The sequence below is a fragment of the Crocodylus porosus genome, unplaced genomic scaffold, assembly GCF_001723895.1.
Source record: "Crocodylus porosus isolate Cpor-Errol unplaced genomic scaffold, CroPor_comp1, whole genome shotgun sequence".
NCBI classification, from domain to species: Eukaryota; Metazoa; Chordata; order Crocodylia; family Crocodylidae; genus Crocodylus; species Crocodylus porosus.
The window spans coordinates 144,696,206-144,721,937 of NW_017728886.1; the positions used below are offsets into that span (position 1 = coordinate 144,696,206).

General features: G+C 44.6%; 1 protein-coding gene and 1 long non-coding RNA gene across 3 annotated transcripts in view; one reads left to right on the forward strand and one right to left on the reverse strand.

Moving 5' to 3' along the window:
• Positions 1-12,677, reverse strand: part of LOC109314868 (MARVEL domain-containing protein 3-like) — a 31,795-nt gene extending 19,118 nt beyond the window's left edge. The window contains exons 1-4 of one of the 2 annotated variants that reach the window (XM_019542238.1): positions 12,254-12,677; positions 11,844-11,937; positions 8,689-8,844; positions 2,275-2,444 (exon numbers count right to left, since the gene is read on the reverse strand). In XM_019542238.1, the coding sequence (XP_019397783.1) occupies positions 2,275-2,444; positions 8,689-8,804 (286 nt within the window). In that variant the 5' untranslated portion in view covers positions 8,805-8,844; positions 11,844-11,937; positions 12,254-12,677. The remainder of the gene's footprint in view (positions 1-2,274; positions 2,445-8,688; positions 8,845-11,843; positions 11,938-12,253) is intronic. The other variant, XM_019542229.1, reaches the window with a different exon arrangement.
• Positions 1,294-23,283, forward strand: LOC109314879. Its single transcript, XR_002102380.1, has 4 exons — positions 1,294-1,532; positions 3,261-3,344; positions 20,485-20,624; positions 22,851-23,283. It is a non-coding gene; the product is annotated as an uncharacterized LOC109314879 (long non-coding RNA).
• Positions 23,284-25,732: the final 2,449 nt, after the last annotated feature.

Consider the following 25,732-nt stretch of genomic DNA (forward strand, 5'->3'; position numbering starts at 1 on the left):
TGGGAACATAAAAAATGACTCTACACCTTATTTTTAAAGCTTCAGTGTGTTGGGTTTTAACGCTTCTAAGCTAAAACTAAAATAATTCAATATAATTGAAAAAAGAATTGCTGGTACATTTTTATCATGGGGAAAATTCTTGTAACAGTGTAGAAAAATCAGTGCATTTTTTTTAAATGCTAATTCCAATGCTTTATAAATTAAAGCAGAGGTTCCCAACTGCCGTACTGCAGCTGCAAAGGACTGGCTGCTGGTCCACAGGAGGGTTGGCTACCGGACTGGAAGTCCAGAAGTGACTGGCATACTGCAGACCGGCAGCCAACTCTTTTTCATACTGAGTATAAAGAAGGGTCGCCTTCTGCTCCACAGTATGCTTGTTGCTTCTGGACTGTAGTTTTCCCGGTCTGTGGTCACTTCTGGGCCGTGGTTTGCCGGTCTGCAATCTTAAAAGGTTGGGAACTCCTGACCTAAAGAATATGGTTTCATTTGCCATTCAGACTTATTTTCTAGCATACACCACACACCTTTTTCCTAAAAACCAGCTTCTAGAACACAGAGTGTGTATTTTAAGTGAGGAAATACAGTTATAGTTGTTTCTGCCGCTTAGGTTTCTGTGGAGTGCAAGTGAAAGCAACTCTGCAGATGATCTGAACAGAACAGTCAGCAGAGTTGGCTCCCTGGCTCCTGCTACTCAGCTACTATGAAGAGAGAACTTTTTTTTCTTTATTCCGCTTTTCAAAAACAAGGTGCATATCTTATTCCAGGCCATGTTGTAGATGTGAAAGTACGGTATGTAGTTACAATACATTTCATAACAGAAAGAAGTTCAAGATCATTTTAACAATATTTATTACCTATGTAAGGGCCTTGTTAGACCTTATCCCATAAATGGAACAAATGTTAATCAGCTTAGAGCTGTTTGGCTTAGTACAGCAGTTGCATGGGATGGCAAAAAATATGCTCTGACTGCCCCTCACCTGCACGGCTGTGATTTGCCACTAGAGGCTTGGTGGGCAGGGTCAGGACTAGGAGCTAGGGGAAGGATATTCTTACTGCTCCTGCCAGGCAGAGCAAATGCTGCAGAGAGCCAGTCCAAGCAGGGAGGTGGAGAGGCAGGGCACCTCCTCCCCACTCCTGCTCATACCAACTCTGCTCCCAGCTCAGCTCTGGGAGCAGAGCCAGTCAGTCCAAGTGGGAGGGGACAGGGTGAGGGACACCACCTCCCCACCACCACTCACTGGCTCGGCTCCCCACTGGTTTTTTATGTGACACTAATGCAAAGTAAAATAGGCTACTAAGCATTAAAGCGCATGTGTAGACATATCCAATGTTTACTATTCTGTTATGATATACAAAAAATGTCCCTACATATGTCTATCAAATCTTTTGACTACTATTACATATCTGAAATGAGGGCTTTGTTTGCCTTTCTTTGCTAGGGAACTCTGGCAGCCCCTCTGGAGCATCTAACTAGCAACCCCATACCTGATGGTGAGAGAATTTTTACTGCAACACTCACCACTACTGAGGAGGTGAGGACACTGAGTGATGCTGGCAAAGGATATAGTTTTTAAACAAGCTTTCAGTTGTGAAGAGCATACAGGGCTATTTCAAATAGATGTTTTTTGCTTTGTAGTTAACCTTTTAATAGGATAATTTATGGAGTATCTACAGATAATTTTCTTTCACCATTAACATTCATTCCTCTGCTTGTTGAAATCTCTCTCTACAGACAGGAGATAAGAGAGTTTCTCTAAGATAATTACAGAAGAAACCTCCTCCAAGAATTTCTGCTTAGAGCTGCCTCATTTTAATTCATGCTCCTAAAATAGTACTACCTCTAAGACTATTTAAATTTGAAGCTAGCTTGTTAAGGCAAGGGTAGATTATGCTACAAGTTCATAAATGGTATGTGGAACCTAGCAGAAAGTAACATAGAGGTTTAGAAACAGGTTTAAGCACTAAAAGGTGAAAATGTAGGTGCTTTTGTAAATCTCATAAACACCTGACTTGCCTTGGAAAGTCAATGGGACTGTCTAATTTAAGTGCGTCTTTGAATCTCCCTAGATTCCTATTTGTCTCTTTAGGTACCAAAATACTCCTGTAAATCTGATCTTTAGATATTTGAGACCAATAACTGAGTTGCAGCTTTGCCACTTAAAAAGTAATCTTCCCACCCTCTTTTGTCTCTGTTTGCTTTGCTTATGAATTGGGATGTATGATTGGAAAAGTGTAAAGAAGAAAGCAGATGGCAAGCAAAAAAAGTTACAATACCTCTTGTTGAGCATATGTTTGCACATTTCTCTGAAAAGGTCTGTTTGGGAGGATAAAAGTGAGGAGAAGAGCTGACGTAGCCATGAGTTGATACTGCGTTTTTTTTATAAGGATCTGAACAAAGTCTGGAAGGTCTGGAGTTCTGGGTGCTGTGAGTCTCTTTTGCTGACCTGCAATGGAGTAGGAAGAAAGGGGAGAAGGTAGAATCCAATATGCATTTGGCCAAGTGCTGCAAAAATGTTAGCAAATGTTCTTATTGCTGAAATCCACTCATCTGCATCAGTGGTGATTGTCATCTCTGTTGTTTGCAACAAGGATGATCACAGAAAGTCAGTAGCTCACACACATTAGCATAAATAAACATTTATAAAGGTATTTTCACTGGTACTGTTCTCACAGCTATTTTGAAAAACTTTGATTATTCATGTAATAGGTTCACTGAGCTATTACTAATGCTCTCAGAAAGGAATCTGCAAAAGAAATGAGGGCATTGGGGGAAATCCCATTTACAAATATCAAGTAGCAACTGTATGTCATTAAAAACAAATGTTCATTAATTACCAGCCCATGGACAAACTAAAGGCCAACATTTGTTTGCAACGTTGCACACAAGAAACAAATATGTAAGTACAACCCATTTATGGTTATGTACTACGTTTAATCCATGTTTACAGTTTTCTGCATCCTGCAAAGTTTCCTTAAAAGAAAGAAGAAAAAGCATGATACTTAAAACCATTTACAACAATGCAGGATGCAAAACGATTAGAGGAGATAACATTGTATATACTCATATTCTCCTGTTTAACTGTTTTACAATATATGGTGAGATTTTAGTTTTCTTCCCGTTGCCCTGGAACTTTCCACCACAAGGGGGAAAATTCCCCTGTACAGGAAAGACAGCTTTCCTCAAGGCAGGAGTAAGACCACAGTATGAACTCCCACTGGAACCAAATATGATCACAAGCTCTTCCACTTTCTGTTCCCAGTGCAAAGCATGTTTCTTTGATCTGCCTTCTCTCAAAGACTTTGCGTGCCTAAAAGCTGTATCAAACTACAAAGTTCTTCCCCAGGTAAGAGTGAAAAAGAATCACATATTACATGTTGTGCTGCTTTTACCTAGTAGTGGAAAGCAGGGATGAGGAGGAGGTATAAGAACTAAGATAAAACAGAATGGATATGTGCAGATGTTACATTTAGCTCCATCAAACTAGGGCTAGGCCGATCTAAGTGATGATCTGTGGAGACATTTGGGGGGGTTAAATCAGGCAAAAAATGGCTGGCCTAATTTAAATTAGTTCACCTGAGGAGATAAACTAAGTTAGATTGGGAACAGGTTACCTTGATCTACCATACATCTGCACATGTTCAGAAAGCAGCCCTGGGGCTGGGAAAGCCCAGCCGCTTGCTTCAGCCCTGAGGCTGCACTCTTCCTACCCCACCAACCCTGACTGGGCTATTTTTAGCTCCCTCACTTCCATATCCCAGATGGACAACTCCCCTGCACCTGATAACCCTACATTTCTTAGATCCAGTCTGGCTCCCAGCACCAGTAAATGTATGCCCAAGCCACTCCCAATCTACAAGCAGATGGCTTAAAGTAAGCTCAGTGTGGCCCAATCATGTGGCTCAATGTGTCCTATATGGTGTTGTCTTATAAGACTATTTGGGCGCATCTACATATGCATTAATGCGCTGTAATTACAGCACATTAAGTTAGTATCGGTAATAACAAGTACTAAATACGCCATAATCAGCACTACTGTGCAGTAGCACTGGCACATTTTAGGTGATGCTGATACACAGTAGATTAATTGTATTGCACATTAGGGCATGAATGTGTCTTTCACTGTGACACACTAATATGCAGTAGAATTAGTCTACTGCACTTTTAGCATCTGTAGATACACCCCTTTAGTGGTACTTTAAATCTTCTTTCACCCTCAAAAGCTCTGCTTGAGGTTACTTATCCAACAGTCTTATTAGTCTGGGTTTTCCCACAACTGAATTTATTTTCTAGTCTCGTTTGGTGCCTTTGCACTTCTCTATTTTACTGCAATGCCACCAATTTAGTATAATCCAAAAGTATCAACTCAATGTAGTCACAGGATGCTTTTGTTTACTTGTCTGAATCCAAATGGATTATTTTTATATTTTTAATGAAGATGTTGAATAAGTCCAGACCCAACTCATTATCTGCAGAAGCAGTTGCCAACAGCTCCCTTTTGTCTAAAACATTTGTGATTTTCTGACCTTTGTCCTGTCTTGGGCAACCACCCAAGTGTCCTGTACAGCTGTGTGACATAAATTAAATAAACCGTGTGATTTATATGTCTTTCAGCTAACTTGAAAGCAATCCCTTTGATACTTCAGATGCAGCTGCTTCTCTGTGTTATATTGAGCTACTTGCCAGGAATATTGCATCACAACATGTTTGTGATGCATCATAAATACATACTATATATTTTCCAAATAATAAGAAAAAAAGATGTTAACCAGATAGCTGTATTTTTTCTAGCAATTTCTTATGGCCACCTTTGCTCCCATTCTTCTCTAATGGCTGGGCCCTGTGGCCAGACTACATCTCCCATGATGCAACATGAGTATGTTCATGTTCCAGTAAAAGCAAGAGGCATGTAATAGGCATGTTTTGGGGGAAAGTGCATGGAAAGAGGGAGTCTGGTCTGAGATTATAGCACCTAGAGGGGAACTGAACCATTGGACCTTCTAATTAAATTTGCCCTGAGGCACTGTACCATCACGTTGAATGAAAGGATTTGAGGTTTTGAAAAGTCTTCAGTATTTTGGAATTAAGTTTTTCAACGCAATGTGATCAGGACTCATAGTAGAGATCATATCTGTTATTAGACTGACAAGATTTTTGCAAAAAAAAAAGTCTTTAATTGCAAGCTTTTGGGCACTAACACCCTTCATCAGGCATTGGAGAAAAGATTGTAAAAGTTCTCCTGGGTAGAAATGAAAGTTCATATTTCATAGGATTTCACAGAGGAGTCAATAGATGGAAAACTCCTCTGGGCAGTCACTTCATAGCTGTTCAACAAAATGTGTGAACCTTCTGCTTAAAAGCAGACATAATCTCATGCAAAAATGTGTTTAGTTCAAATCCCAACTTTCTATCAAAATGGTTTAGACTTTAGGCAGAAAATTGTTGACCAGTCCTTTGGGGAGATGGTTCCTCTTGGATTTCCTGCTTGTTCAGAGAATTGTGTCCTATATAATTTTGATCTGAAAAATCAACTATGCCTGCAGTTTCCCTCAAGCAATTTCCCTTATCTGGGCCCCAAACTGGATACAGCCATATGTATTGTTGGCCTTTGTTTATAGTCCTCCAGCCAGTTTTCGCTCTGTTTCTCGCCAATTGTTGTTAATGTTGAAAGTAAATTTTGAGATAAACTGATGCAGGTGCTTTACTTGGTGCCAGATATTAAATCTGGCTGTCTTTTTTAAATATTTAGATAACTCTATTAAAGCAAAAGTAGTTAAGTTTGTTGCAAGACTTTTAATATATTCATAATTCCATTATTCATTAGGTAGCTATATGTTTATTTCCCTTATGATCTTTCTTCCTTTGACTAAGGGTAAAAATTAGGCTGCTTCAGTGACAGAAAGACTCTCTTACTCTTTTTCTTTCTAAAAATGATACTGCATTTTGCTTTTCATCTCTTTCCTCCCCAGTTTTTCTTGTTTTTTTTAACATAGGTTATCAGTGGTAAAGTTCAGCAGCTTGATGCACTAGAATTCACATCATGTGGACCAGGGCGCTATAAAATTTCCCTGTATTCCCTACATGGCTCTTTAACATTATTTTTAAGTCTTGATGGCTCAAATCTCTATTGTCCCCATTAAATACAGATTTTAAGAATCACTTCAACATTCTGGTCACTTTTGACCTGTTTACATTAATTTCCCCTTCCCTGTTCTATTGTTTTAAGAGTTCATTGGCTCTCTTATTCTTAAAGTACACTACAGTCACAAGGGCATAGCAAGATAGTTTGGTGATGTCATAGCTAAATTGCTACCAGTACCTACACTTGTATGTTTAAAGTTGGTTTGGGCAGTGACTATAGTGCAGACACTTAAATAAAGTCATAGTAGGAAAAAAACCCAGTCCCATGCCAGTATGTGGTAGGTTTGAAGGGCTGAAAGAGAGACTGCAACTTGTGCCAGTTTCTCAGAAGCCAACCCTATCTCTCCATTTATCTCTTAACCCATTGCACTGAAAGGGGCCTTAGACTCTCTTCAAACACACAACCTGCCCCAGGCAATTAAGCCGTGCTGTTGAATTAGCAATGCTTTACATAAGTGGGTACAAAGGCATGATCTTCCTTATTCTGGATTAATTTGAACCTGTTTCTAGTTCAGTTTAGTTTAGCTTGAAATAAACATTTGTTCTGCCTTTGCACTTAACTTCAACTGAATTGCATCTTTCGTTTAAATCAATGCAACTCTGTGTATAGACAGGTCTGTGAGAAACAGCACCATTTTGTTTTGACTTCCATTTTGCTGTTTCGAAGAGACAGTGTTTCGTTTCGCTGTTTTGAAGCATTGTTCTGTTTTGTTTTGTCAAAACTGTTTTGTTGTTTCAACACTGTTTTGATGTAGTCTGACGTTTCGCCCATAGGCTACAATGGGGAATCACATAAATATCTATAACTTTGTCACTGCTTGCCTGATTCAGATGAAAATTACAGGGTTGGTAGCCCATTCTGAGGGCATGAAGCCTGCCATGTTTCAAGGAGATAGGCACAAAGAGTTTTGTGAAACTGCACCTCAGACTGTTCCAAGCAAAACTCATCACTTGTTGGCAGCAGCAGCATGCTGTCATCCCACACGCAGATCTGGGGGCCTGCTCCCCCCAGAAGGAGTCTGGCACAACCCCACAGCCCTCCCAGGGAGCACGGATGATAGCAGGCTGCCGCTGTCACCTGGGGCCAGTGCCAACACTGGGTTCTTCTCGGCACAGGCTGCACTGGCAGACTTGGGTGCTGGAACTTGCCCTAGACAGCAGCAGCATGCCATCCCCTGCATGCTCCGCAGCCAGTGAGTGAGGAGCTTTTAAAAAAAAAAAGCCCTGCACTCACCGGCTCTGGCAGCAGTGACTGGGGCCTCTGAGGCCTGGTGGCAGACCCTCCCCATGCAGCACGGGGCAGCAGGGATCATCCCCCTTGCCATGTGGCAGCTGCCCCATGGTGCAGATGCAGTGTGGCTTGGCAGGGCACCGTGTGCTGTCCTGGAGCTGGGGTGGCTCCATGTGTTAGCCAGAGCTCCCAGTTCGATTCCCCAGCTCTCTGATCATTCCCCCAGCTCTTTCCAGGGTGCATGGCCCCCTGATCTGTGTGTGCACTTTCAGAAGGCTGCTGCTGCCAGCTGGGGAGATAGCCCAGGAGTCACCACCATCCCCAGCTGGCAGTATCAGTCTGCTGTCATCTTGCATCATCCAGGGGCCTGCGCCCCCTCTCCTTCCCCCTGCCCCCCAGGAAGATCTGGGGGAAGCTATCAGAGAGCTAGGGGCATAATTGGGGATCTGGGGAATCAAACTGGGAACTGGGGGAATGTTCAAGGACCTAAATATTCCCCCAGCCCCTGGTTTGAATATCCAGTTCTCTGATCATTCCCCCAGGTCTTCCTGGGGGGGCGCAGGCCCCTGCATCTGTGCACTGGATTTCAGCAGGCTGGGGCCAGTGACAGCACTGCAGTCTGCCCCAGCCTGCAGCAGCAGCCTGCTGAAACCCTGCATGCAGATCAGCAGCCCGCACCCCATGGGAAGAGCTGGGGAAGTGATCAGAGAACTGGGAGCTAGATGTCAATATCAGAGCAGTCCTTTCCCCCCTCTTCTCCCTCCCTCTCCTAAGTTTCTGTTTAGCTGCAAGCAAGCCCAGCTTCAAAACTCAAAATGTTTTGAAAGTTTTGCAACATTTTGAGTGCCCTTGCTTCCTTTTGAAGCTGTTTCAAAGCCTTTCATTTCATTTTGATTGTGTTTCGAGCTTGAAACAACATCAAAATGAAACGCATGTCAAAATTTCGCACAGCCCTTGTAGACAGGCCCTCCCCATTCTGGACAACCATATGACAATCCCTCCTAGGAAAATGTGGCTAAGTCACATGACCACTATTCTCCTAAGCATACAATCCAGCTCCGGCCAAAAACACTCAGCTACTCCTATGCCTCTATTCCAGCTTTCCCTGTTTGCCAGCCCACTGTGACTCAAGAATCTAGTAGGAAGAACACTTGCACTTAATTACATACTTTACAATTTCTAATCACAAAGAAACTTCTCAATTCTGAACATGCCATGCTCGTTCTGCATTGTAAAGGCTGAATTTGATTTTCCTGATACTATTGCAATCTGAGTATAAAAATCCAGATAATACTTCCTTTATAGATGCAAGACATACCTTCCGTGGGATGGGTATGGTTCTTTAGTCCTTCTGTCTGTGTTGTGCCTGTCATAACCATGGCTCTCGTAGTATCGGTATGGCTTATCTCGGTGAGGTCTGTCTGTTTGAGACATCCTGGTTCTTACATGTATTCTTTTTGGCTGAAATAATCTCCTGAGCAAGAGATGTAACACTGATTCAGTTCACAGTTCTAATTTAAGTTATTCATTGACCACCATTTGTACAACATAATTGCTCTCATGTTGGGTAAGATTCACTAAAGGTGACTGAGGAGCTAAGCTTTTGTTGTTGGGGAACAGAAAGAAGCAGAGTCCTCAATCTACTAACCAAGTGACTACTTTAGAGAGAGGGAAAAGTGTGGGTTTTTAAAAAAATTTTCCATTAACTGGGAAACTTGACCCTTCTGTGACTCAGCACTTGAGCTGTTTTCACAGGCTGTTTTTTCTCTCCTAGCCTGATTACAGGGACAGTGTATAATACCCTTCTGTACTTCTTTATAAAGAGTAAATCAAGACTCTTACAGTGCTGTCTTTTTGTACCAGACAACAAGCATAGGAAATTTTCACCCACCTACTTAGGTCTGCATTGTGTGGTGTGCATGTGCAGCTTCCACTGGCTTACGTGAGAGCCATGTAAATCTGAAGGAAGAATTGGCCTTTTATTCTAGTATGTTCTTAGGAGAGAGCACAGATCAAAGCCAGGGGAGCCTTACAGTCCAGAGCACAGTCAAACTTCTAACAATGTTCTGTTTCCAGAGAAGAACAATGGGTCATATCACACATTACATTTAGGACGTGTTAAATGCACTTAAAATACAAGCATCCATGTGTTCAAGCAGTAAAACATGTGCTAAGTGAGATCGTATGGTAGCAAAGTTATGACTTTTCCCAGGAGGACTATCTCCAGATCGTATTAAGTAACATGTGTTCAGCTATCATTGGAGTGCTTGACAGAGATGATACAAGTTCCAGATTCCAGTGAGGTGCAGGGGATTGAAGACTGCCAGGAGACCCATCTCACCCTGAGGATCCAGCGCTGCAGCACCTGGTGCCAGAATCAGTTTAAGAGGAGGGGAAGGGGGGCACAGCCAGCTCCAGCCCTGTCCAGAGCAGGCTGAGACTGTAGTCAGCATTACCATGCAACTGTTCAGAACACATTCTCACCTTTAATATAGCGCAGTAATTCATTCTAAGCGCCCAGATAAAACAGATCCTGTGCAACAAGGCTCTATTTTAAGATATAGCTAAATCTGAGGGTACTTGTCCCCAGTAGTTTAAAGCAGTCTTGCTCAACCCATGGGTCATGACCCAAAAGTGGGTCATAAGAATATTTCAAAGGGTTGCAAGCAAATCCCAGAAAAATGCATGGGTTTCCCCTTGCAGGCTGGCAGCATTTCAGTCTGCAAGGAGCTGCTTGGGGCAATTGGAGGCAGAGGGTGCACATGCCTCTGCTCATGCACACGCATGTGGTTGGCATGCAGCCAGGCAGGGCTGTGGGAGCAGCCTGAGCACCTGGATACAGGTAAGTGTATGGGGAGTGCAGGTTGGAGGGTCAGGGCTTGGGGACTGTCCAGGTGTTGGTGTGGGTGTGGAGGGGGATGGGTGTGTGTGGGAAGGTGCCTGTCAGCACTGGGGGAACGTGGCTGAGCACCAGGGCTGGATCAGGGAAAGGGGGAATGGGAGGGAGGTGCCTGCCCCTCCGGCAGGGGAAGGGGGCAGGGGGATGGGGTCCTTCAGGGGTAGTGGGGAGCTGCGTAGCTGAGCCAGCAGCACAGGGTCCAGTGCCCATACTTGCAGAGGAGGGGTGGCCAGGAAACCCTGCCTAGGGGTGGGTGGGGCCATGACCAGGCTGCCTGGTGCAGCATGGGAACCCAGCCCAGGACAGGGGGGTGCCACAGGCCTCCTCTCCTCCTCCAGGCCAGGGCTGGACTCACTTCACTGTCACCCGCATGAGCCAGAGCCTCTGCAGCCATTGCGCTCCAGCTTGACCAGGACAGGGGCAACTGGAGGTCCCCTCCAGCAGGGCTGGTGGGGGTAGATGGCTCCAGGTTGCGAGTGAGGGGCGCCAGCATGGTTCAGGGGGGCAGGGGCCTGTGGCTTGGGAGTGAGGGGCACCAGCAGGGTTAGGTGGGTTGGGACTGGCCATCAATATTTACAAATAGGTCCTGATACAAAAAAGGTTGAGAACCAGTGTTTTAGAGTAGTATTACAGAAGTGTAAGTATTCCTCAGAACAAACTCAAACTGAATGGTAAGATTAATGCCTTCAATCAGGAACACTAAGTGTGCCACCAACAGGCCGCATCTGGACGACAGAGCTGTTCCCTCTGGTCTCTGGGACTCCTGGGGGCCCAGGGAGCTTGGGGACAAGGTCTGGTGCAGAACATGGGGTATAGGGTCCTGTTGGGCATGGCCGTCAGTGGCCAGGGCGGCAGCACTGTGCTGAACCAGTCACACTAGACGTCCTGCCTCCGTCACTGGACCCAACCACTGGCTGCCACTTGTAGATCCAGCCCATGGGAACTGCATGGCCTGGATATGGCTCAGGGTATGGGGTGAATTTGACACCCCTGACCAGGTAAAGAAACATCTTTTTCCTCCATGGCAGCTTGACTCCAGTGCCAATGGAAGGCAGCAGCTATTTTGAAAGACATAGGCTCTGCCTTTCTTAAAGGCAGCCTCGAGTTTCAATTCTCTTGAGGACAACGGGAGATTGAGGTTGAGTTCAAAGGGGGAAGTTTGTGTATTAAAAAAGTATTTCCCTGTACAAGAAACAAGTGAAAAAATAATTTATTCCCCGCCCCCCCCAAATTTCAGGTCTTACATTGGTACTTGATGCCCCAAAGCTTGTCTAACAGCTCTCTCACCTGTACATTTGGTCTAATGAAAAATGTCACCAAAATCCAAGTCCCTCACCTATGAAAAGGATTATTGTAGCAAAAAAAAAAGTAGCTGGACAGTGAGCTGGCTTGCAGGTACCCGTGCTCTGAAAACACATGTGTTTTGAGGGAAAATATGCTGTATGGTAATCCATGGTAACTAAGGAAATTACAGCTTTGCCACTTTTGGCTTTTGTGACATTAGTCAAGTCCTGTAAATTCCCCCAGTTTTCTAGTTTCCTCATGCAACTAGAATAATTTTCACACCCACTTACTTATATTCCTAGGGGAAGTTGCAAACTGCTGCGTTTGTCTAGGAGTGGAGAATCTCTCTCTCCTTTGTCTTGTTTCTCTAGGAATCTGGGATGTCTGAGGCACAAAGCGAGGGGTGAAGGCCTTTCCATGTCACACCCACCCACCTCCAACAACAGCCCGGAAATTTCAATGCAGCCCCAGCCCCTGTGTCATGAGGTAGTCTCCTTCTCCTTCCCCTTCCCTTTCTTTCCCAAAATGCAAACCCCCTGGCATGCAGTACCCCACGAAAATCTATGATCCCAGCTCACTGTCATACACATTCCCCTCCCCTTACAACATCCAGACCCAAGCCCGTGCCCTTTCCCTAACCCTCCTCCCCCCACACAATCCTCCCTGCCACCCCTCTTTAAGAGTGTTTAAAGCTGCTCACTTGTCCAAGAGTAGCAACCCAAGGCCTCTGAGTTGATTCGGCTGAGGCTCAAGTTGAACAGGCCAAGTTTTCTTCCTGGCTGTTCCTGTGTCTGTCTCCAGTGAGAGCTGAACTGCGTTTCCTTGTGCGTGCCAGGTAGGGGGAGGGATGAGTCCCCCAGGTGAAGGACAGGTTACTGCTCCTCCTACCAATCCTCTGCTCCCTTCACAGACTGCAGCTTTTGTCACTCACTGGAGTTTCGCTTTGAACGGCTTTGATTCCCCAGGCTGGCTAAGTTAGGAGCAATGTAACCCCTGAAGCCACTGAAATGTGTGATGGGGAGAGGTGGGCTGGAGTGCCTGCTGCTGGGGCAAACACATTGGCTGGGTGGATAAAAGGAACACAAATGCCATCAAGTGCCACCCTGCCCAGCCTTCTGCCCAGCTTCACAGTAACATGGCTACCTACCTCACAAGTATGCTAAAGAGGAGGGGGGAAACCAAAAGGACGCTGTTAATTATTGATCGAAATCAGGAGTACAGCCTCATTCAAACCATGTGATGCACACTAGCATAGTCATTAGAAAGTAAATATCTGACATGAGGAATGGACAACTATCTAAGTTAGGTATACAGGGTTTTTGTACTTCACTATGTTGTTATACTTGCTTGATGGCCTTTGTGTTGTTTTGCCAGCAGTAGCTCACCTAGTTTTGAGGTAGGGAGCAATATTGCAGGTTTAATGGTTGTACATAGCTGATTTCCAACTCTTCCCTGTGATCAGAAAAGCAACTAGACACTTTTAAACAGTATTCTGTCCTGGTTCTCAGCAGAATCAGGGAAGAGGCAAATGAGACAATGGGACAATCTGTTACGTGCTTATAGGGCACAAGCCAGGCAGAAAGGGCAGGGTGGAGCCTGTTAGACTACACACAGTCAGAGAAAGACATAAGCTTTTTGTATGTCACGCCTGCCTGCTTCCAGCAACAGCTCCTGAAATTTCAGTGCAGACCCAGCTCCTCTGTCATGCATTAGCCTCCTCCCTGCCCATTTCATCAGCTGCTATAAACTACTAGCCACCATTTATTAGCTTAAGCAACTAAAGGAAAGGTTGAGTGGAAGAAAACAGCAAGACAGAGCGTGTGAGGAGGGAAGAGATAAGTGAGGTACTAATGAAGACCCAGGACAGAGAGAAGTCTGGTAGAGCTAGCACCATAAATCCTGTTTGATTTGTGTGTAAACAATTAAGCATGTGAGACGGGGCCCTGCCAGCAGCCTCTGGCATCAGGTTTGTCCTGGGGTCATAAGATAGAAAAATGAAACAATAATGGAAAAGAGAGGGAGACAAACAGCATCAGAAACTTGCTACCAACCCCTGTGACTTTTATTGTCTCACAATATTTGGCGTCTTTTCTGATAGACCCGCCTCCTGGAACTGTACAACTGTCACTCTCAGCTTTCAACGATCATAAAATAGTCCTTCCCCTCTTAATCGCTATAAACCCTAAGGTTTAAGTTAAATCAGAGTCCCACAGCATCCCAGCATGCTTTGCAGCCCTGCCTGAGCTGTGCCCTGTGCAGTCTGCAGCAGCTCTGCCCACCCCGCTTCTGTCCACTGCACAGCCCCTCTGCCGGGAAGAGGACTGTACTCCTAGGACACCATCGCAGGGCTGCTGCCACATCAGAGTCCCTCCCCCCTTGCCCCTCTAGCGGCAGGGGTGGGGGTGTGGCTGGAGGCCAGCTACCATGGCCCCCATAGGCGAAGGGGGGCAGGGAGGGGACTTACTCCGCTGCACACGCTGTGCAGGGAGTGATCGGTGGAGGAGGCAGTGAGAACTAGCAGAACCCAGTTGCAATTCCCCAGGAGGAAGAGAAGGAGGAGGGGAACAAACCCCCTCCCCGCCTCCTTTGCTTCAGGAGGCTATGCCAACTGGAGTCTGGCCATATCCCTGCTGCTGCGGCAGCGAGGGGAGCACCAGGCAGACCCTGGCTCAGGTCCATGCCAGTGGAGCAGGGAGGGGTGGAGAATTAAACCCCCTCCTTGACCAGTTCACTTGAGGCTACTGCTGGGGCTAGCCATGCCCACTGTTGCTTCAGCAGGGATGTGGGAGAGAAATGCCTAATGGGCTGCTCTGCCCTGGCCAGGCAGACCTGAGCTGGTGTCTCCTCCCTGCCCCTTTCACCTCAGGTGAAGTTGCCAGCTGGCACCTGGTTATGTCCCCACCCCTGCAGCAGTGGGGGAAGGGACCCTGATGCAGGCTGGTGCACCCCAGCCAGGCAGACCCTGGTTGGGGTCTATGCGACTGGGACAGGGGATGGAGCAGGGAATTAAACCCCCATCTCCATTTGCTTCGCACCGCCGCCAGGACTGACCATACCTTTGCTGCTGGAGCAATGAGTGGCAAAATACTTGGCAGAGGATGTTGCACCTCTATCTGGCTGGGGTCCATGCTGATGGGACAGAAGGGGGAATTAAACCCCCATCTCCATTTGCTTCACACTACCGTGGGGGTTGGCCATGTCCCTGCCACTGGAGCTGTGAGCGCAGGAGTGGAAAATGCCTAGCAGGTACGGCTGTGCAAAGCTTTGGTTGCTGATTCAATTCAGCAGAGGTTCGGCCCGATTCAGTGGCTGAATCTCCAATTCCAAATCAAATCAAGAGATCCTTTCATCTCTGAATTGAATCAGAACCCTCTGAATAGATTCAGAGACATTCAATGATTCAGACATGGATACAGCTTTATATGTTTTTTCTACATACCTCAAGGTACCAGGCAGCTTGTGAATGCTGAGACAGTGGGGTGGATGGAGCATCCCACAGGAACACAGGGGCATCCCCAGTGCACACGGCAGCAGACCCAGAAGTCGACCAGAAGCATGTCCAGTCCTCTTCTGGGTCTGCCACGGAGCGCATGGGAACCCTCCCCAGCTCGATGACTGGTACCTCCTGGGTTGGGGGGGAGGCACCCGGGGTCCACTTCTGGGTCCACCACTGAGCACTACTATGTGAGAGACTACTATGTGAGAATAAATAATGGTGCAAGTCTAGAAGGAAATAAATTAGGCTGTCATCCTTTTTTGATGTAATTTCTTGGCATTATCGTAGAAGTTCTTGATCCACTGTGTGAACAGGACTTTGGAAATGTTGCGTTTAAGTTTTGTACCTATCAATCCTGTGAATCTAGTCCATTTAAATCAGTCGTCTCCAACCTTTTTATGGTGAAGATCACTTTTTGGAACTAAAGTTCAAGCCCAGGATCTACTGCACACTCCTCCCCCCCAACCTCACTCCCTGCCCTGTCCCCCTGCCTCACATGGCCCTGGACTGTGGAGTGTCCCAGACCCAGCTGAGCTGGGGCCTGATCCCACTTCTGTGCCACGGCAGCACTGAGCCACACCTGCCTGGCAGCCAAAGGAACATGGTTTTGGGTTCCAGCCCAGCCAGGTCTGGAAGTCTCCATGCTTCAGGGGCACGTAGTGGGGTGGGGGGAGGAAGGCTTCTGCCTCTGGATTCAGCCTGGCAGAGGCCCCACCACCTGGCTGGGCTGGGGCCCCACTTACCTTCCCCTGCTCCTGGCTGGGCCACATTGTCAGCCGCTCACTGTGGGGCCTCAATCTGGCCCCTGCCCCTTCCCTTCCCCACCCCACAGACTGACCTGCTGAGGCTGGGGGCAGCAGGTGTGCACATGTGTGCATGCCCAGCTGTCCCCCCAGCCCAGGATGTACCAAAAGAGGCTCCGGGATCTACCTGTAGGTTGAGATCCCTGGGTTGGTAACCACTGACTTAAATCGATGGTTCTCAATCTTTTTAGACTCAAGATGCCCTTCATTATACTCAAGGCACCCCTTGTTATACTTGAGGCACCCTTCAGAAAATGCCAGCTCTTATTTTCACTTGTTTTTGAATACAGAAGAACAAAGGAGAAATGCTTCAGTTGGAAAGAACTCAGAAAGACCACAACATGGCAGACTGTTTTGAACACTATGAATTGCTATTTGAAATCTTGGGGTTTATCTTGTGAATTGTTTGCACACCTAACGATGCTAACATAGCTTGGTACCCCATTGCACCCTTGAAAGGATCTCAACCATGGCACTGGACTAAGAAACACTGACTTAAATACGTACTATGTGGCAAGTCTGTTCTGGGTGTCTTATTAGCAAATAATGTCAGACTGAGACTATGCTATTTCAGTTAAGCAAGGAATAATACATTGCTTTCAATTGAGTCATTTTATTTCCGGAACTGAGGGCTGGGTGGTGTAGGGAAAAGATAGTATTTTACCACAGCTGTCAGAAAGAGATTGTGAATGAGAAGTGTCCCTGAGAGAGATAGTAAATAATATGTATGTAGTGGTTCAGGGTAGATAATGAAACAAGTAAGATGAATATCACAATATAAGAATCTGTCGAGGCTGAAGGTAATAGGACTAAGCCAGGGAAAGAAGACAATAATTTGCATTAAGAACTGTATTCTGGAAATAGCATAATCAAGGATGACTAATTTTATGGTAGAGGCAGAAGTAAAAAAAAAAGGTGCTATATATAAAGGGTAAGCGTGGCCAAAATCTGGAATGGGCTTCCAAGGGAGGTGATGCTTTTCCTTACCTTGGAGGTCTTTAAGGGAAGGCTGGATAGACATCTGGCTGCGGTCACCTGAGCCCAGCACTCTTTCCTGCCTAGGCAGGGGGTCGGACTCAATGATCTGTTGAGGTCCCTTGCAACCCTAACATCTATGAATATACACGATGGAAACTAAAAAAGACGGGTTACTGGTATGAAGAATTCTCTCTTCTATGGATCCAAATAAAATTTTTGAAGCTGTGTATTTTAAAGTACCAAGATATTTTTCTAGAAAAATTGAAATAAGAGATTAAAACTGCTGGACATCTTGTGCTGTTGTCCAAAATGGTGGATAGATAACTCATTTGTCAGTGCAGAAATATAGTGGACAGATAATATTGTCCAGTTAAGTGGGGGTATTTTGATCAATGGGTGCAGAATTACCTCTAAATCAGTGGTTCCCAATCTTTTTTTGCTGTGAGCCTAAACTGGCCACCAACAGGACCTCCTAACCTGGTACTGTGGGGGCTGCTGGGAGTGGAGTGTGGTGGTGGTCTGGGGGCAGGGGAGTTGCCATTGCCTCCTTTGTACACAGTGGCTCCACCCCACCCATCCGCTCGTTACTTCTGGGCCACGTGCATGCATGTGTGTGTTTGTGCAGGCTCTTTGCAACCCTCCTGAGGACTCCCCACGGCCCTGATTTGGGTCATACCCTGAGGTTGGGAACCAATGCTCTAAATGAATCGGGAATGTAAAACTCCATTGGTGTAAATTATACCTGTTTAGGTGTAGTTTGGCCATACTTTATTCAGGTGTAACAGCTTGCTCAGGCCAAGCAGGTTGATTCCCATTAATAGCAGTATATATTTTGAGCTTCCTAGCAAATAACCTACTGAGCTTTTTTTTTATCCTGGTTTAATATACACTGGAATTCAAAACCAATGTAAATTATGCTGAGGTACTTGATCACATCCCCATGCCCCATGCAGATGCTTGCTTGGTGCAGGAAACATGATGCTTGTGTTGCAAAGAAGGGTCTCCCAAAGACAGGGGCAAAGACTATGTAGCAGTATTTCATGGGAATCTGATGGAACGCATTGCTGGGATGTGCGGCACTTGGGTAGTCCAGTTCTGCCGATATCATGGAGTGTGTATTGAAAAGAAGAGTACCTAATAAGAAATCAGGAGGCTGTGGCAGCAGCAGCCATTCTAGACCAGAGGTCCCCAGTGCTTCAGGAGCGGCAGGCTGAAATTACCCAGTTTGGTTTGAGGTGGGCTGGCCATTCAGACCCTTCACAGCTGAAACACTGCAGAAGTCCTGACTTTTTACCATTTGAAGCCCCCAAAAAACAAAGGCCCAAAGAGAGATGTGTTGTGAATTGGGGTAAAGGTAGTAGCTGCCTTTTCTCCAGGGCAAGTGTGGAAAGTAATCCAACTCTTTTATGTAACTAGATAGGTGAATTTATAGATGCACCACCCAAAACACAAGCATGTGGAAAGGCTGGAGTAGAGGCTGAACCATGTGCCTATGCATAGTAACGCAGGGGAGATGCAGGGGAATGAACTGATAGAGCTGTGTGCGTGACAGAGAAGCAGGGAAAAGTTTCACCAAAACAGATGCTGGACAGGAAGAGACAACCGTAACAAATACTGGGAATGTGTTCCTGAAAGGGGAAAGCCTTGAAAGGAAAGCTGCTTGGGGATGGTGATAGCTGAAGGAAGCTTGGCTCAATGAACAAAGGGACTCCTGTTGTTTGGTTTCTACTATGCTTGGGGGCCAGGAGGGAGCAGGGCAAGGACTGTATGTTATGTAAGTAAATAAATAAGGTTGTATCAAAGTAACACCTGATTCCAACATGGGATATTTCTCTTACAAGAGCAATTCTCAGGACCCTGAATTTTGGCCAACTGCTTAGGTCGAATGGAGATTATTGGTGCAAAAAGGGACATGACCTCTTTCAGCCTGCTCAGATAAGTAACCCCCGTCCCATTTAGTGTCCTATACCAGTGCAATGCAGGCACACTTGAAAGTCTACACTAATGAAGTTAAAAATCCTCTGTAAGCAGGGCATTTTGTACCAATCCTCCATCTGGAGCTACATGAAAAGACTGCTCCATCCATCCAACAGGCCCCCACTGGCCCATGATTGGAACACTGATTTCCGAAGGTCAACATGACTCCTGTTAACATCGGAAACCGTTTATTTCCCCCCGCTTCTTATTACCGGAATCCAAGTTATTTTTACATATAAACAACTATCAAAGAAAATCAGCAGACTGAATTCAGGTTGCAGGTGCTTTTTAAATTTCATTTTTTTAAAACCAATTTTGAAATCCCCAGGCTTCAGAGTAAGGGATAAATTGAGCTTTGGAACTTAATACTTGGTATGTCTCAGTCAATGTTTTCTATCCTCGTGAAAAGAAAATATGACTATACTCAGTACACTTTCAGCTAAGGAAATATAAGCAACCATGAGAAGTTTTATGTTAATGCTGTATCTTTGGTTTGCAGTGTCACATTCACTCATCCTAAAAGCAATAAAATCATCCTTAGACACCGTTTTTTTCCGCCTGGTTACTCATTTCCCGAAACTTCATCCTTCTCAATGTCTAGTGAAAACCTGTCTGGCTCTGAACTGTCATTTAAAAACCATACCCTGGTTCAAGAACAACCAAAGAATGCTTTCCATGGGCTATTAATGTTAGTGGGATTTAGGGTTTTAGCTTGTTTAGCTACATAAATCCTGTTCCCTTTAATATACACTAACTCAGCCTTATATACGGAGCCTCAACTCTGATCTGAAGTTTTTCATCACAACAGCGATTCCAGTATCATACTAACCTTTCCTCAGAGCTGTCATTCTTGACTAGCTAGCAGGTACTGAGCCATTTTCAGTTATTCTTGCTTCTGTTTTCTCCTTCATCTTAAAATGCAGTCTTTCTAGGCCAAAAGCATGTGTTTTTCCTTTTAACAGTGACAGTGCATAATGAAGTGTTCTACTTGAAAGCTGAAAGTGCCAGCATTAAAAAAAAATCAGTTAATTATTTTTTACCCATACTTTGCTGGGATTTCATCCCTGTAGCTGTGTTGGAAGACCTTATTTCTTGCTCCAGAAGGATTACATCTTAAAATGAGATGGTGATGGTGCCATATTTGGAGTCTCATAATTTAATGCTTACATTTAACTCAAGCACTTCAAAATAAAGCTTAACGTAGAATTTAGCATTTTTACACATACTCAAAGATATCTAGAAATAGCATGGATCTTTGGAATCTGATTTTGTTCTAGATCTATGGGAATAAGCTTCTCTCAGGTGGGTGCCCTGGAATCCCCTTCATTTTCTTATTTATTGACGCACTAGGGTCTAGGATTTAAAAGTGAGTGTTCTCAAAATTGTTGTTCGTCAGCTAGACATCAGATTGAAAGAGAAGGTGTCTGATGGGCAACTCTTTCCATTCATAGTTGCACACACCCCTTCCCCTCTTCCCCCCCGCCACTCCTTGGTGTGAACACATTGCATTCCAGATATTTACATTAAAAAGTTTTATATTAAGACAGAATATATGGATTTTTAATGGTTTATAGTGTTCTTAGATGCTCTCTGCTTTAGAAGATGTAATTCCACATCAGTCTGCTTTCATTTTCCTTTTTATCTCCTCTCTTTTCTGCTTCTGTCTCCTGGAAACAGGTAAAAGACAACAACAGAAGATATTTGTTGTTTGTGTTGGATCTTCAACAACATGGCCATGACCAACACCCATGAAAACGGATGGCTACGACTCCTTTTGACTTTGGTGCCTATTATGGGAGTCACATTTAGTCCAAAAGGTACCCAAATATTTTATTTCTTGCTGTGACATTTTGCACTGTGACGCACCAATCTGTTTGCATTGGGTGTCATCTGGAGGTGCAATACTGATTCATTTAGCAGGAAAAAACCACAAGTGATCATAGGAACAGGTTTTTGTTTTTCTCAATTCATCTTGACCTCCTGGAAAAGAAATGCAACAGTGGCATCCTGTGGCCTTTATAGCTAATGGCAGGTGTGTGTCTGTGGGGCGGAGGGGGAGGCAGGGCGTGCTACAGTGCAAAGCACATCTCTATGTGTTGAATACTTTATAATTTTACCTATTTCAGTTAACTTTTTTCATAACCCTTCTGCTCTTTCGTGCACATTCAGCACTTGTGCTTTTAATTTGAATGCAAATCTGAGAGCTTCAGTCAGTCTTGTCACTTCTAGTATCAAGAATCATACAATATGTTTGTGGTTGTACTGTAGCTGTGCTGTCCAAAGGGCTGAGTGCATAATAGATTTTTATTTTTTTTTGGTTTAGCAATTGAACCAAAACTCCACATTTAAAAAATCAGTGTTTTTTTTCTCACTGAAACAAAAGCTTGTGGGGAACGATGTGGAATTCATTTCATATGACACCAATGGTTCTAATTAATCCTAAACGTAATATTTTATTTGGGGCATGTGTAAGAAAAGCAAAGGAAATGAATGGCAAGATTCATATGATGCTGGGAGAGGAAGTGATATCATGGTAGCTATCCCTTTTTACCTGTTAGTTCTGTTTTTAAGCCAGGCACAGATTGGAATTTAAGTCATCTTCCTCGCAGATTGGTGTCTTCAATTTCAGCCTACAATATAAACTGAGGTGGGTCTTTCTCAACCTTTGAGCTGGGACTATTGCACTTTGCATAAACTATTGGAGAATGAAAACAGTTGTCCAGTCTCCTGGTTAAAGCACTCACTTGGGAGGTAGGACAGTTCTGTTCAGTGCAACAATATCAGTGATAGATAGAGACAGAGCTGCTTGTTCCAGCATAAAGACTTGTGATAAGTGCACTCCCTGGGGATGTGGGAGAGAGGGATTTCCTCCAAGGCTGAAAAATGGAAGGGAGCTTGATTTGTCTCATATCATGGCTGTGAGTTCTCTCATCATGAAGCTATTAAAATTGTTTTCCAACCAAAAATATTCCATGAGTTTCAGTGAATATACAGATCGTTTTGGAGGATCAAAATAGGATTTTTCAGCAAATTTACTGTTCTCTGGCGGGAGGGAAGGAGAACTGCCCGCTAGCTGCCAATATTCCAACACTTTTAAAAAGCAAGCAACTCTGCAATTTTGAAAACTTTTTAATGTTGCTTACTGGAGCAAAAAGAGTAGGCCTGTGCCATATTAATGTTGTTCAGCGTGGGTATTCAAGGGACAACACAGAAATACCATTACCTTAAGTATCATTCCTTTTCTTTTTCTGAATGCTGTGATGTAAGAGACTGGTATAGGCAATATCCTTAGAGACTGTATGTAGGAACAGGTTTCCGAATTGTCGATTTCTGGGACAGAAGTTAGTTCTACCCTATATAAAGTTTTACTTTCCATTTGTGAACTTGTCTTCTGACTTCCCTCTGGTAAAAAAATAATATTTGAGTGTGGTATATGTTGTGTAGTCAACATAAACCAGCTTGTTAGTAACACTGATGTGTGTAGAAGCCACTTTTAAGATACGATAGGTAAGAAAATAGCAATGTTAACTGCTATTCTCAGTGTTAACGGCTAGTTCTCATTCTTGTAATAGGCTGTTTGGGTTGTTTTTTGGCTTGCTCCAATGAACTTTGAAAGATCTTTGTGAGGTGTACTCCATAAAAGCAAATGTGACACATTGGAAGTCATATCTAAGGCTTCAGTGAACATGACAGGGATGTAGTGAATGAAGCAGATCTATATATAATTGAGTAGCTATCTGGCATGCAATGGTTGGACACATTTAAAGTCATGAGGTTCAGCTCAGCCATATGGTTCACTGTATACTTCTTACTCTAGATGCTAAATAAAGTAGGACTTGCTAAAATAAACCATGATCATGAATGATTACAAACCGGTCTTTTCCCTCCCCCTCCAGGTCAACAATCTGGGGCTGCTTTGATCCAAAGATAGAAAAAAAACCCAACTCCATCATGTTAAGTGTAATACTATTGAAATGAAGGAGAAGAAAGAACGAAAGAAAGAAAGAAAGAGGAGATTTGAGGCACTGCTTCTTTCTATTCAGAGGCACTCTGAAGACTTGTGAGGAAAACACAGTGCAGGCCAGGAGGGCTCACTGGCACATTGGCTATGGGATATCCTGTCAGTGAAGCTCACAATGATCCTGCATCAGTCACCTGCAGGAGGGCAGGAGTTGATGACTGGCCTTTCAGTACAGTAATTTTATCCCATTTCTTTGGAAAAAGAGGGAAGGCAAAATAAGGTCTTTCAAAGCCTAAGCTTTGCTTCTTGTCCCCTCTGTGTCTGACTTAAGGGTGCAAATGGTTTTGTATCCTTCACCTGAACTCTCTGGCCCAGGGATTGCATCTTTTGGGGGTGGGGGAGAGAAATAAATGCTCTCGCCAAAACATAAAGCAGCTTTAACTATTTTCATTTCACTTTCACTTGGGCCTGGAAAGACATTGCATTTAAGGTTCTCTCTATGTTTCGTATAAGCTTCCCAAGGGGTGAAAAGCAAACTATAGTGGGCAGAGCGGTTTCCTTCTGTGTGTGCACTGAAAAACTTGTGGGCATCGAGTTGTCTGTTGTACAGCACAAGGGAGGGGAGGGTGGCACCAGAGACGATCTTGTTCAGAAAGGCGTGAGCTTTCGAGGGTGACAGCCTACTTTGCCAGATGCTGTGCTGTGCAGCATGGAGTTAAAGGTCTTCCTTGGGCAAGTGTGAGGTGGGCTGAGGCAGGGGGGACAGAAAACAGGAGGTTTAACCTCCTGTAGCCTACTTGATAAAGATCCAGAAGTTGAAGAAATACTTGTGGAATAAATTGTTTTGACAGAGCATGTGCTGAGCTCCCTCGCCCCTTCGGTCGTGAGGCGGTTCTTTGAAATAAGCCTCCTTGAAAACAAACACATGTTTAAAGCTCATTATAACTCCTGCAATGCTAAAGCAAGCTCCTTTTTGTCAGTTAAACTGACAGCACAGATAAGGAGAGCTGGTGCCAGTATCATCTGTTACACAACAAACCACTCTCGATGAAAGAAACAGCCCCCTGTCAAACGAATTTCCTTTACAACTGCCAAAAGAGCTATTTTTAGTTTCATCTGCCATCTTTTTTCCCTTAATCATCTGTTTCACTTTTCTCTGAGCTCTGAGTCCCCCTTCCTCCCTTGCGCTTGCCTTCCTTCCACTGGAGATACCTGGTGATAAACTGCTGCTTGACACGACCAGGCTGTCATCAATCCCCGAGCACATGCACATGCTGAGACCGAATCGCCGTAGGAAGGCTGCCCGCAATCCAAGCGTCCCTGCTCCCCCACGTCTAGCTCGGTCCCTGCTTTAAGAAGGATGGGAGCCTTCCTTGTAGGACGGGGCAGATGCACCCGAGGGGATCCACAGCGATTTATTTGGAAAGCTCGAATGCTAGGCTGTGTTACACAGGGACTTTCAGTGCGGCTCCTTTTCTCTTTGGAAACACATTTTCAACCGCAGTCAGACAACTGTGGAGGTGCTTCCTCCCAGCGACACGGCCGTACCCTACCGGGGCATGAATTGTGCAGTCCATTAGTGGCTGGGCTGAGGCCAGTTCCCACTGAGGCTTTTACAGAAAAAGTCAAGTGCTTGGTGAAGTGGTAGCAGTGGCTCTCCTCCCAGGCTGTGCCCAGCAACTGCCCAGTGCTAGGAGTCACCCTGCTGCTCGAACGGCTGTCTTTCAGATGAGGAGACATAAAAATGAGGTCCTCGTTTTCTTCGATCATTAAAGATCCCGTACCACTTGTCACAGGAGGATCAGCCTGCTACAGGTTTGGAATATCCTGGAAATGATCATGGTAATCTTGTGCTTTGTCCAGCATCACGTTCATTCGATATAGCCCATCATTCTCCAGGGTATAGCAGCTGTGGACAATGTTATGGTCTCTATCACCACAGTCTGTACAATCAGGGTTTAAACTACAGGGAAGCTAGGAGGGAGGGGGCTGAGCCCCCCCATAAGAGACGAGAACCCCTCTGTAAGATTTGAAAATCACAACCTGGGAGGGTCTCTGATCGCATTGCTCCTTCACTTAGGTGGACTTGCTAATCAATGAAATCAAAGATTGAGATTGTCTTGACCCCCCCCTGCCCTTCCCCAAGAGTCAAAGTGTCATTCAAACCCTGTGTACAATGCCCCTGTGTGGTACAGAAGTGATATTTCCCATGTGGGGACTAAGACACACAAGGATTCAAGCGATGTTCACAAGTTTGTGGCAAAGTACAGAATTGAACCTGTTTCCTCCGTCCTAAATTAGCATTGTAACAACTGGTCTGTGTCTCACCGTTTCACAGTCTGAAATACTTTTTAGACAGGCAATTTTTATTTTAAAGCAAAATTTGATCAACAGAAATGAGGTTTCGAGTCCTACAAAGAGGTTGCATAAAACTTTTTTTGTGGGTGTGGGGGGGAGGGTGGGGATGTTAATTTTTTTAAGCAAACACTATTGGTTGGGTTTAAAAACAAGTTGGATTTACTGTTTTCATGGTTGTCTTCTTTTTTTCCAGTGCCAGGAGGTGCGTGAGGTAAAAACGGAAAACAACCAAACATTTTTCATTTCATATTGTATAAAAATAATATTCTAATGAAAATGTTCAGAAAGATTGGAGGAAAAATGTATCATTTTAACTGGTTGTATTATTTACTATTAGAGCACTGAACCTGCAACATGAACTTTGTTGCTCTTTCCCTTTCCCTTTAATATTTTTCCCCCTTAAACTGTCAGTTTTACTTTTTAGAAGTCTTTATGTCTCTCATCTTGGGGTCTGGTGATTTTTGTTTCTGTCATTTTTGAGCACTTGAACAACTTTTCAGGAAGTAGTAAAAGCAGAGCTAATGTCATATTTTGCAGCCGCCTGACAGTCAGCCAGGAGCTGACAGTTTAGTGAGGGGTATTGACATCAGAGAAGAGACACATGAA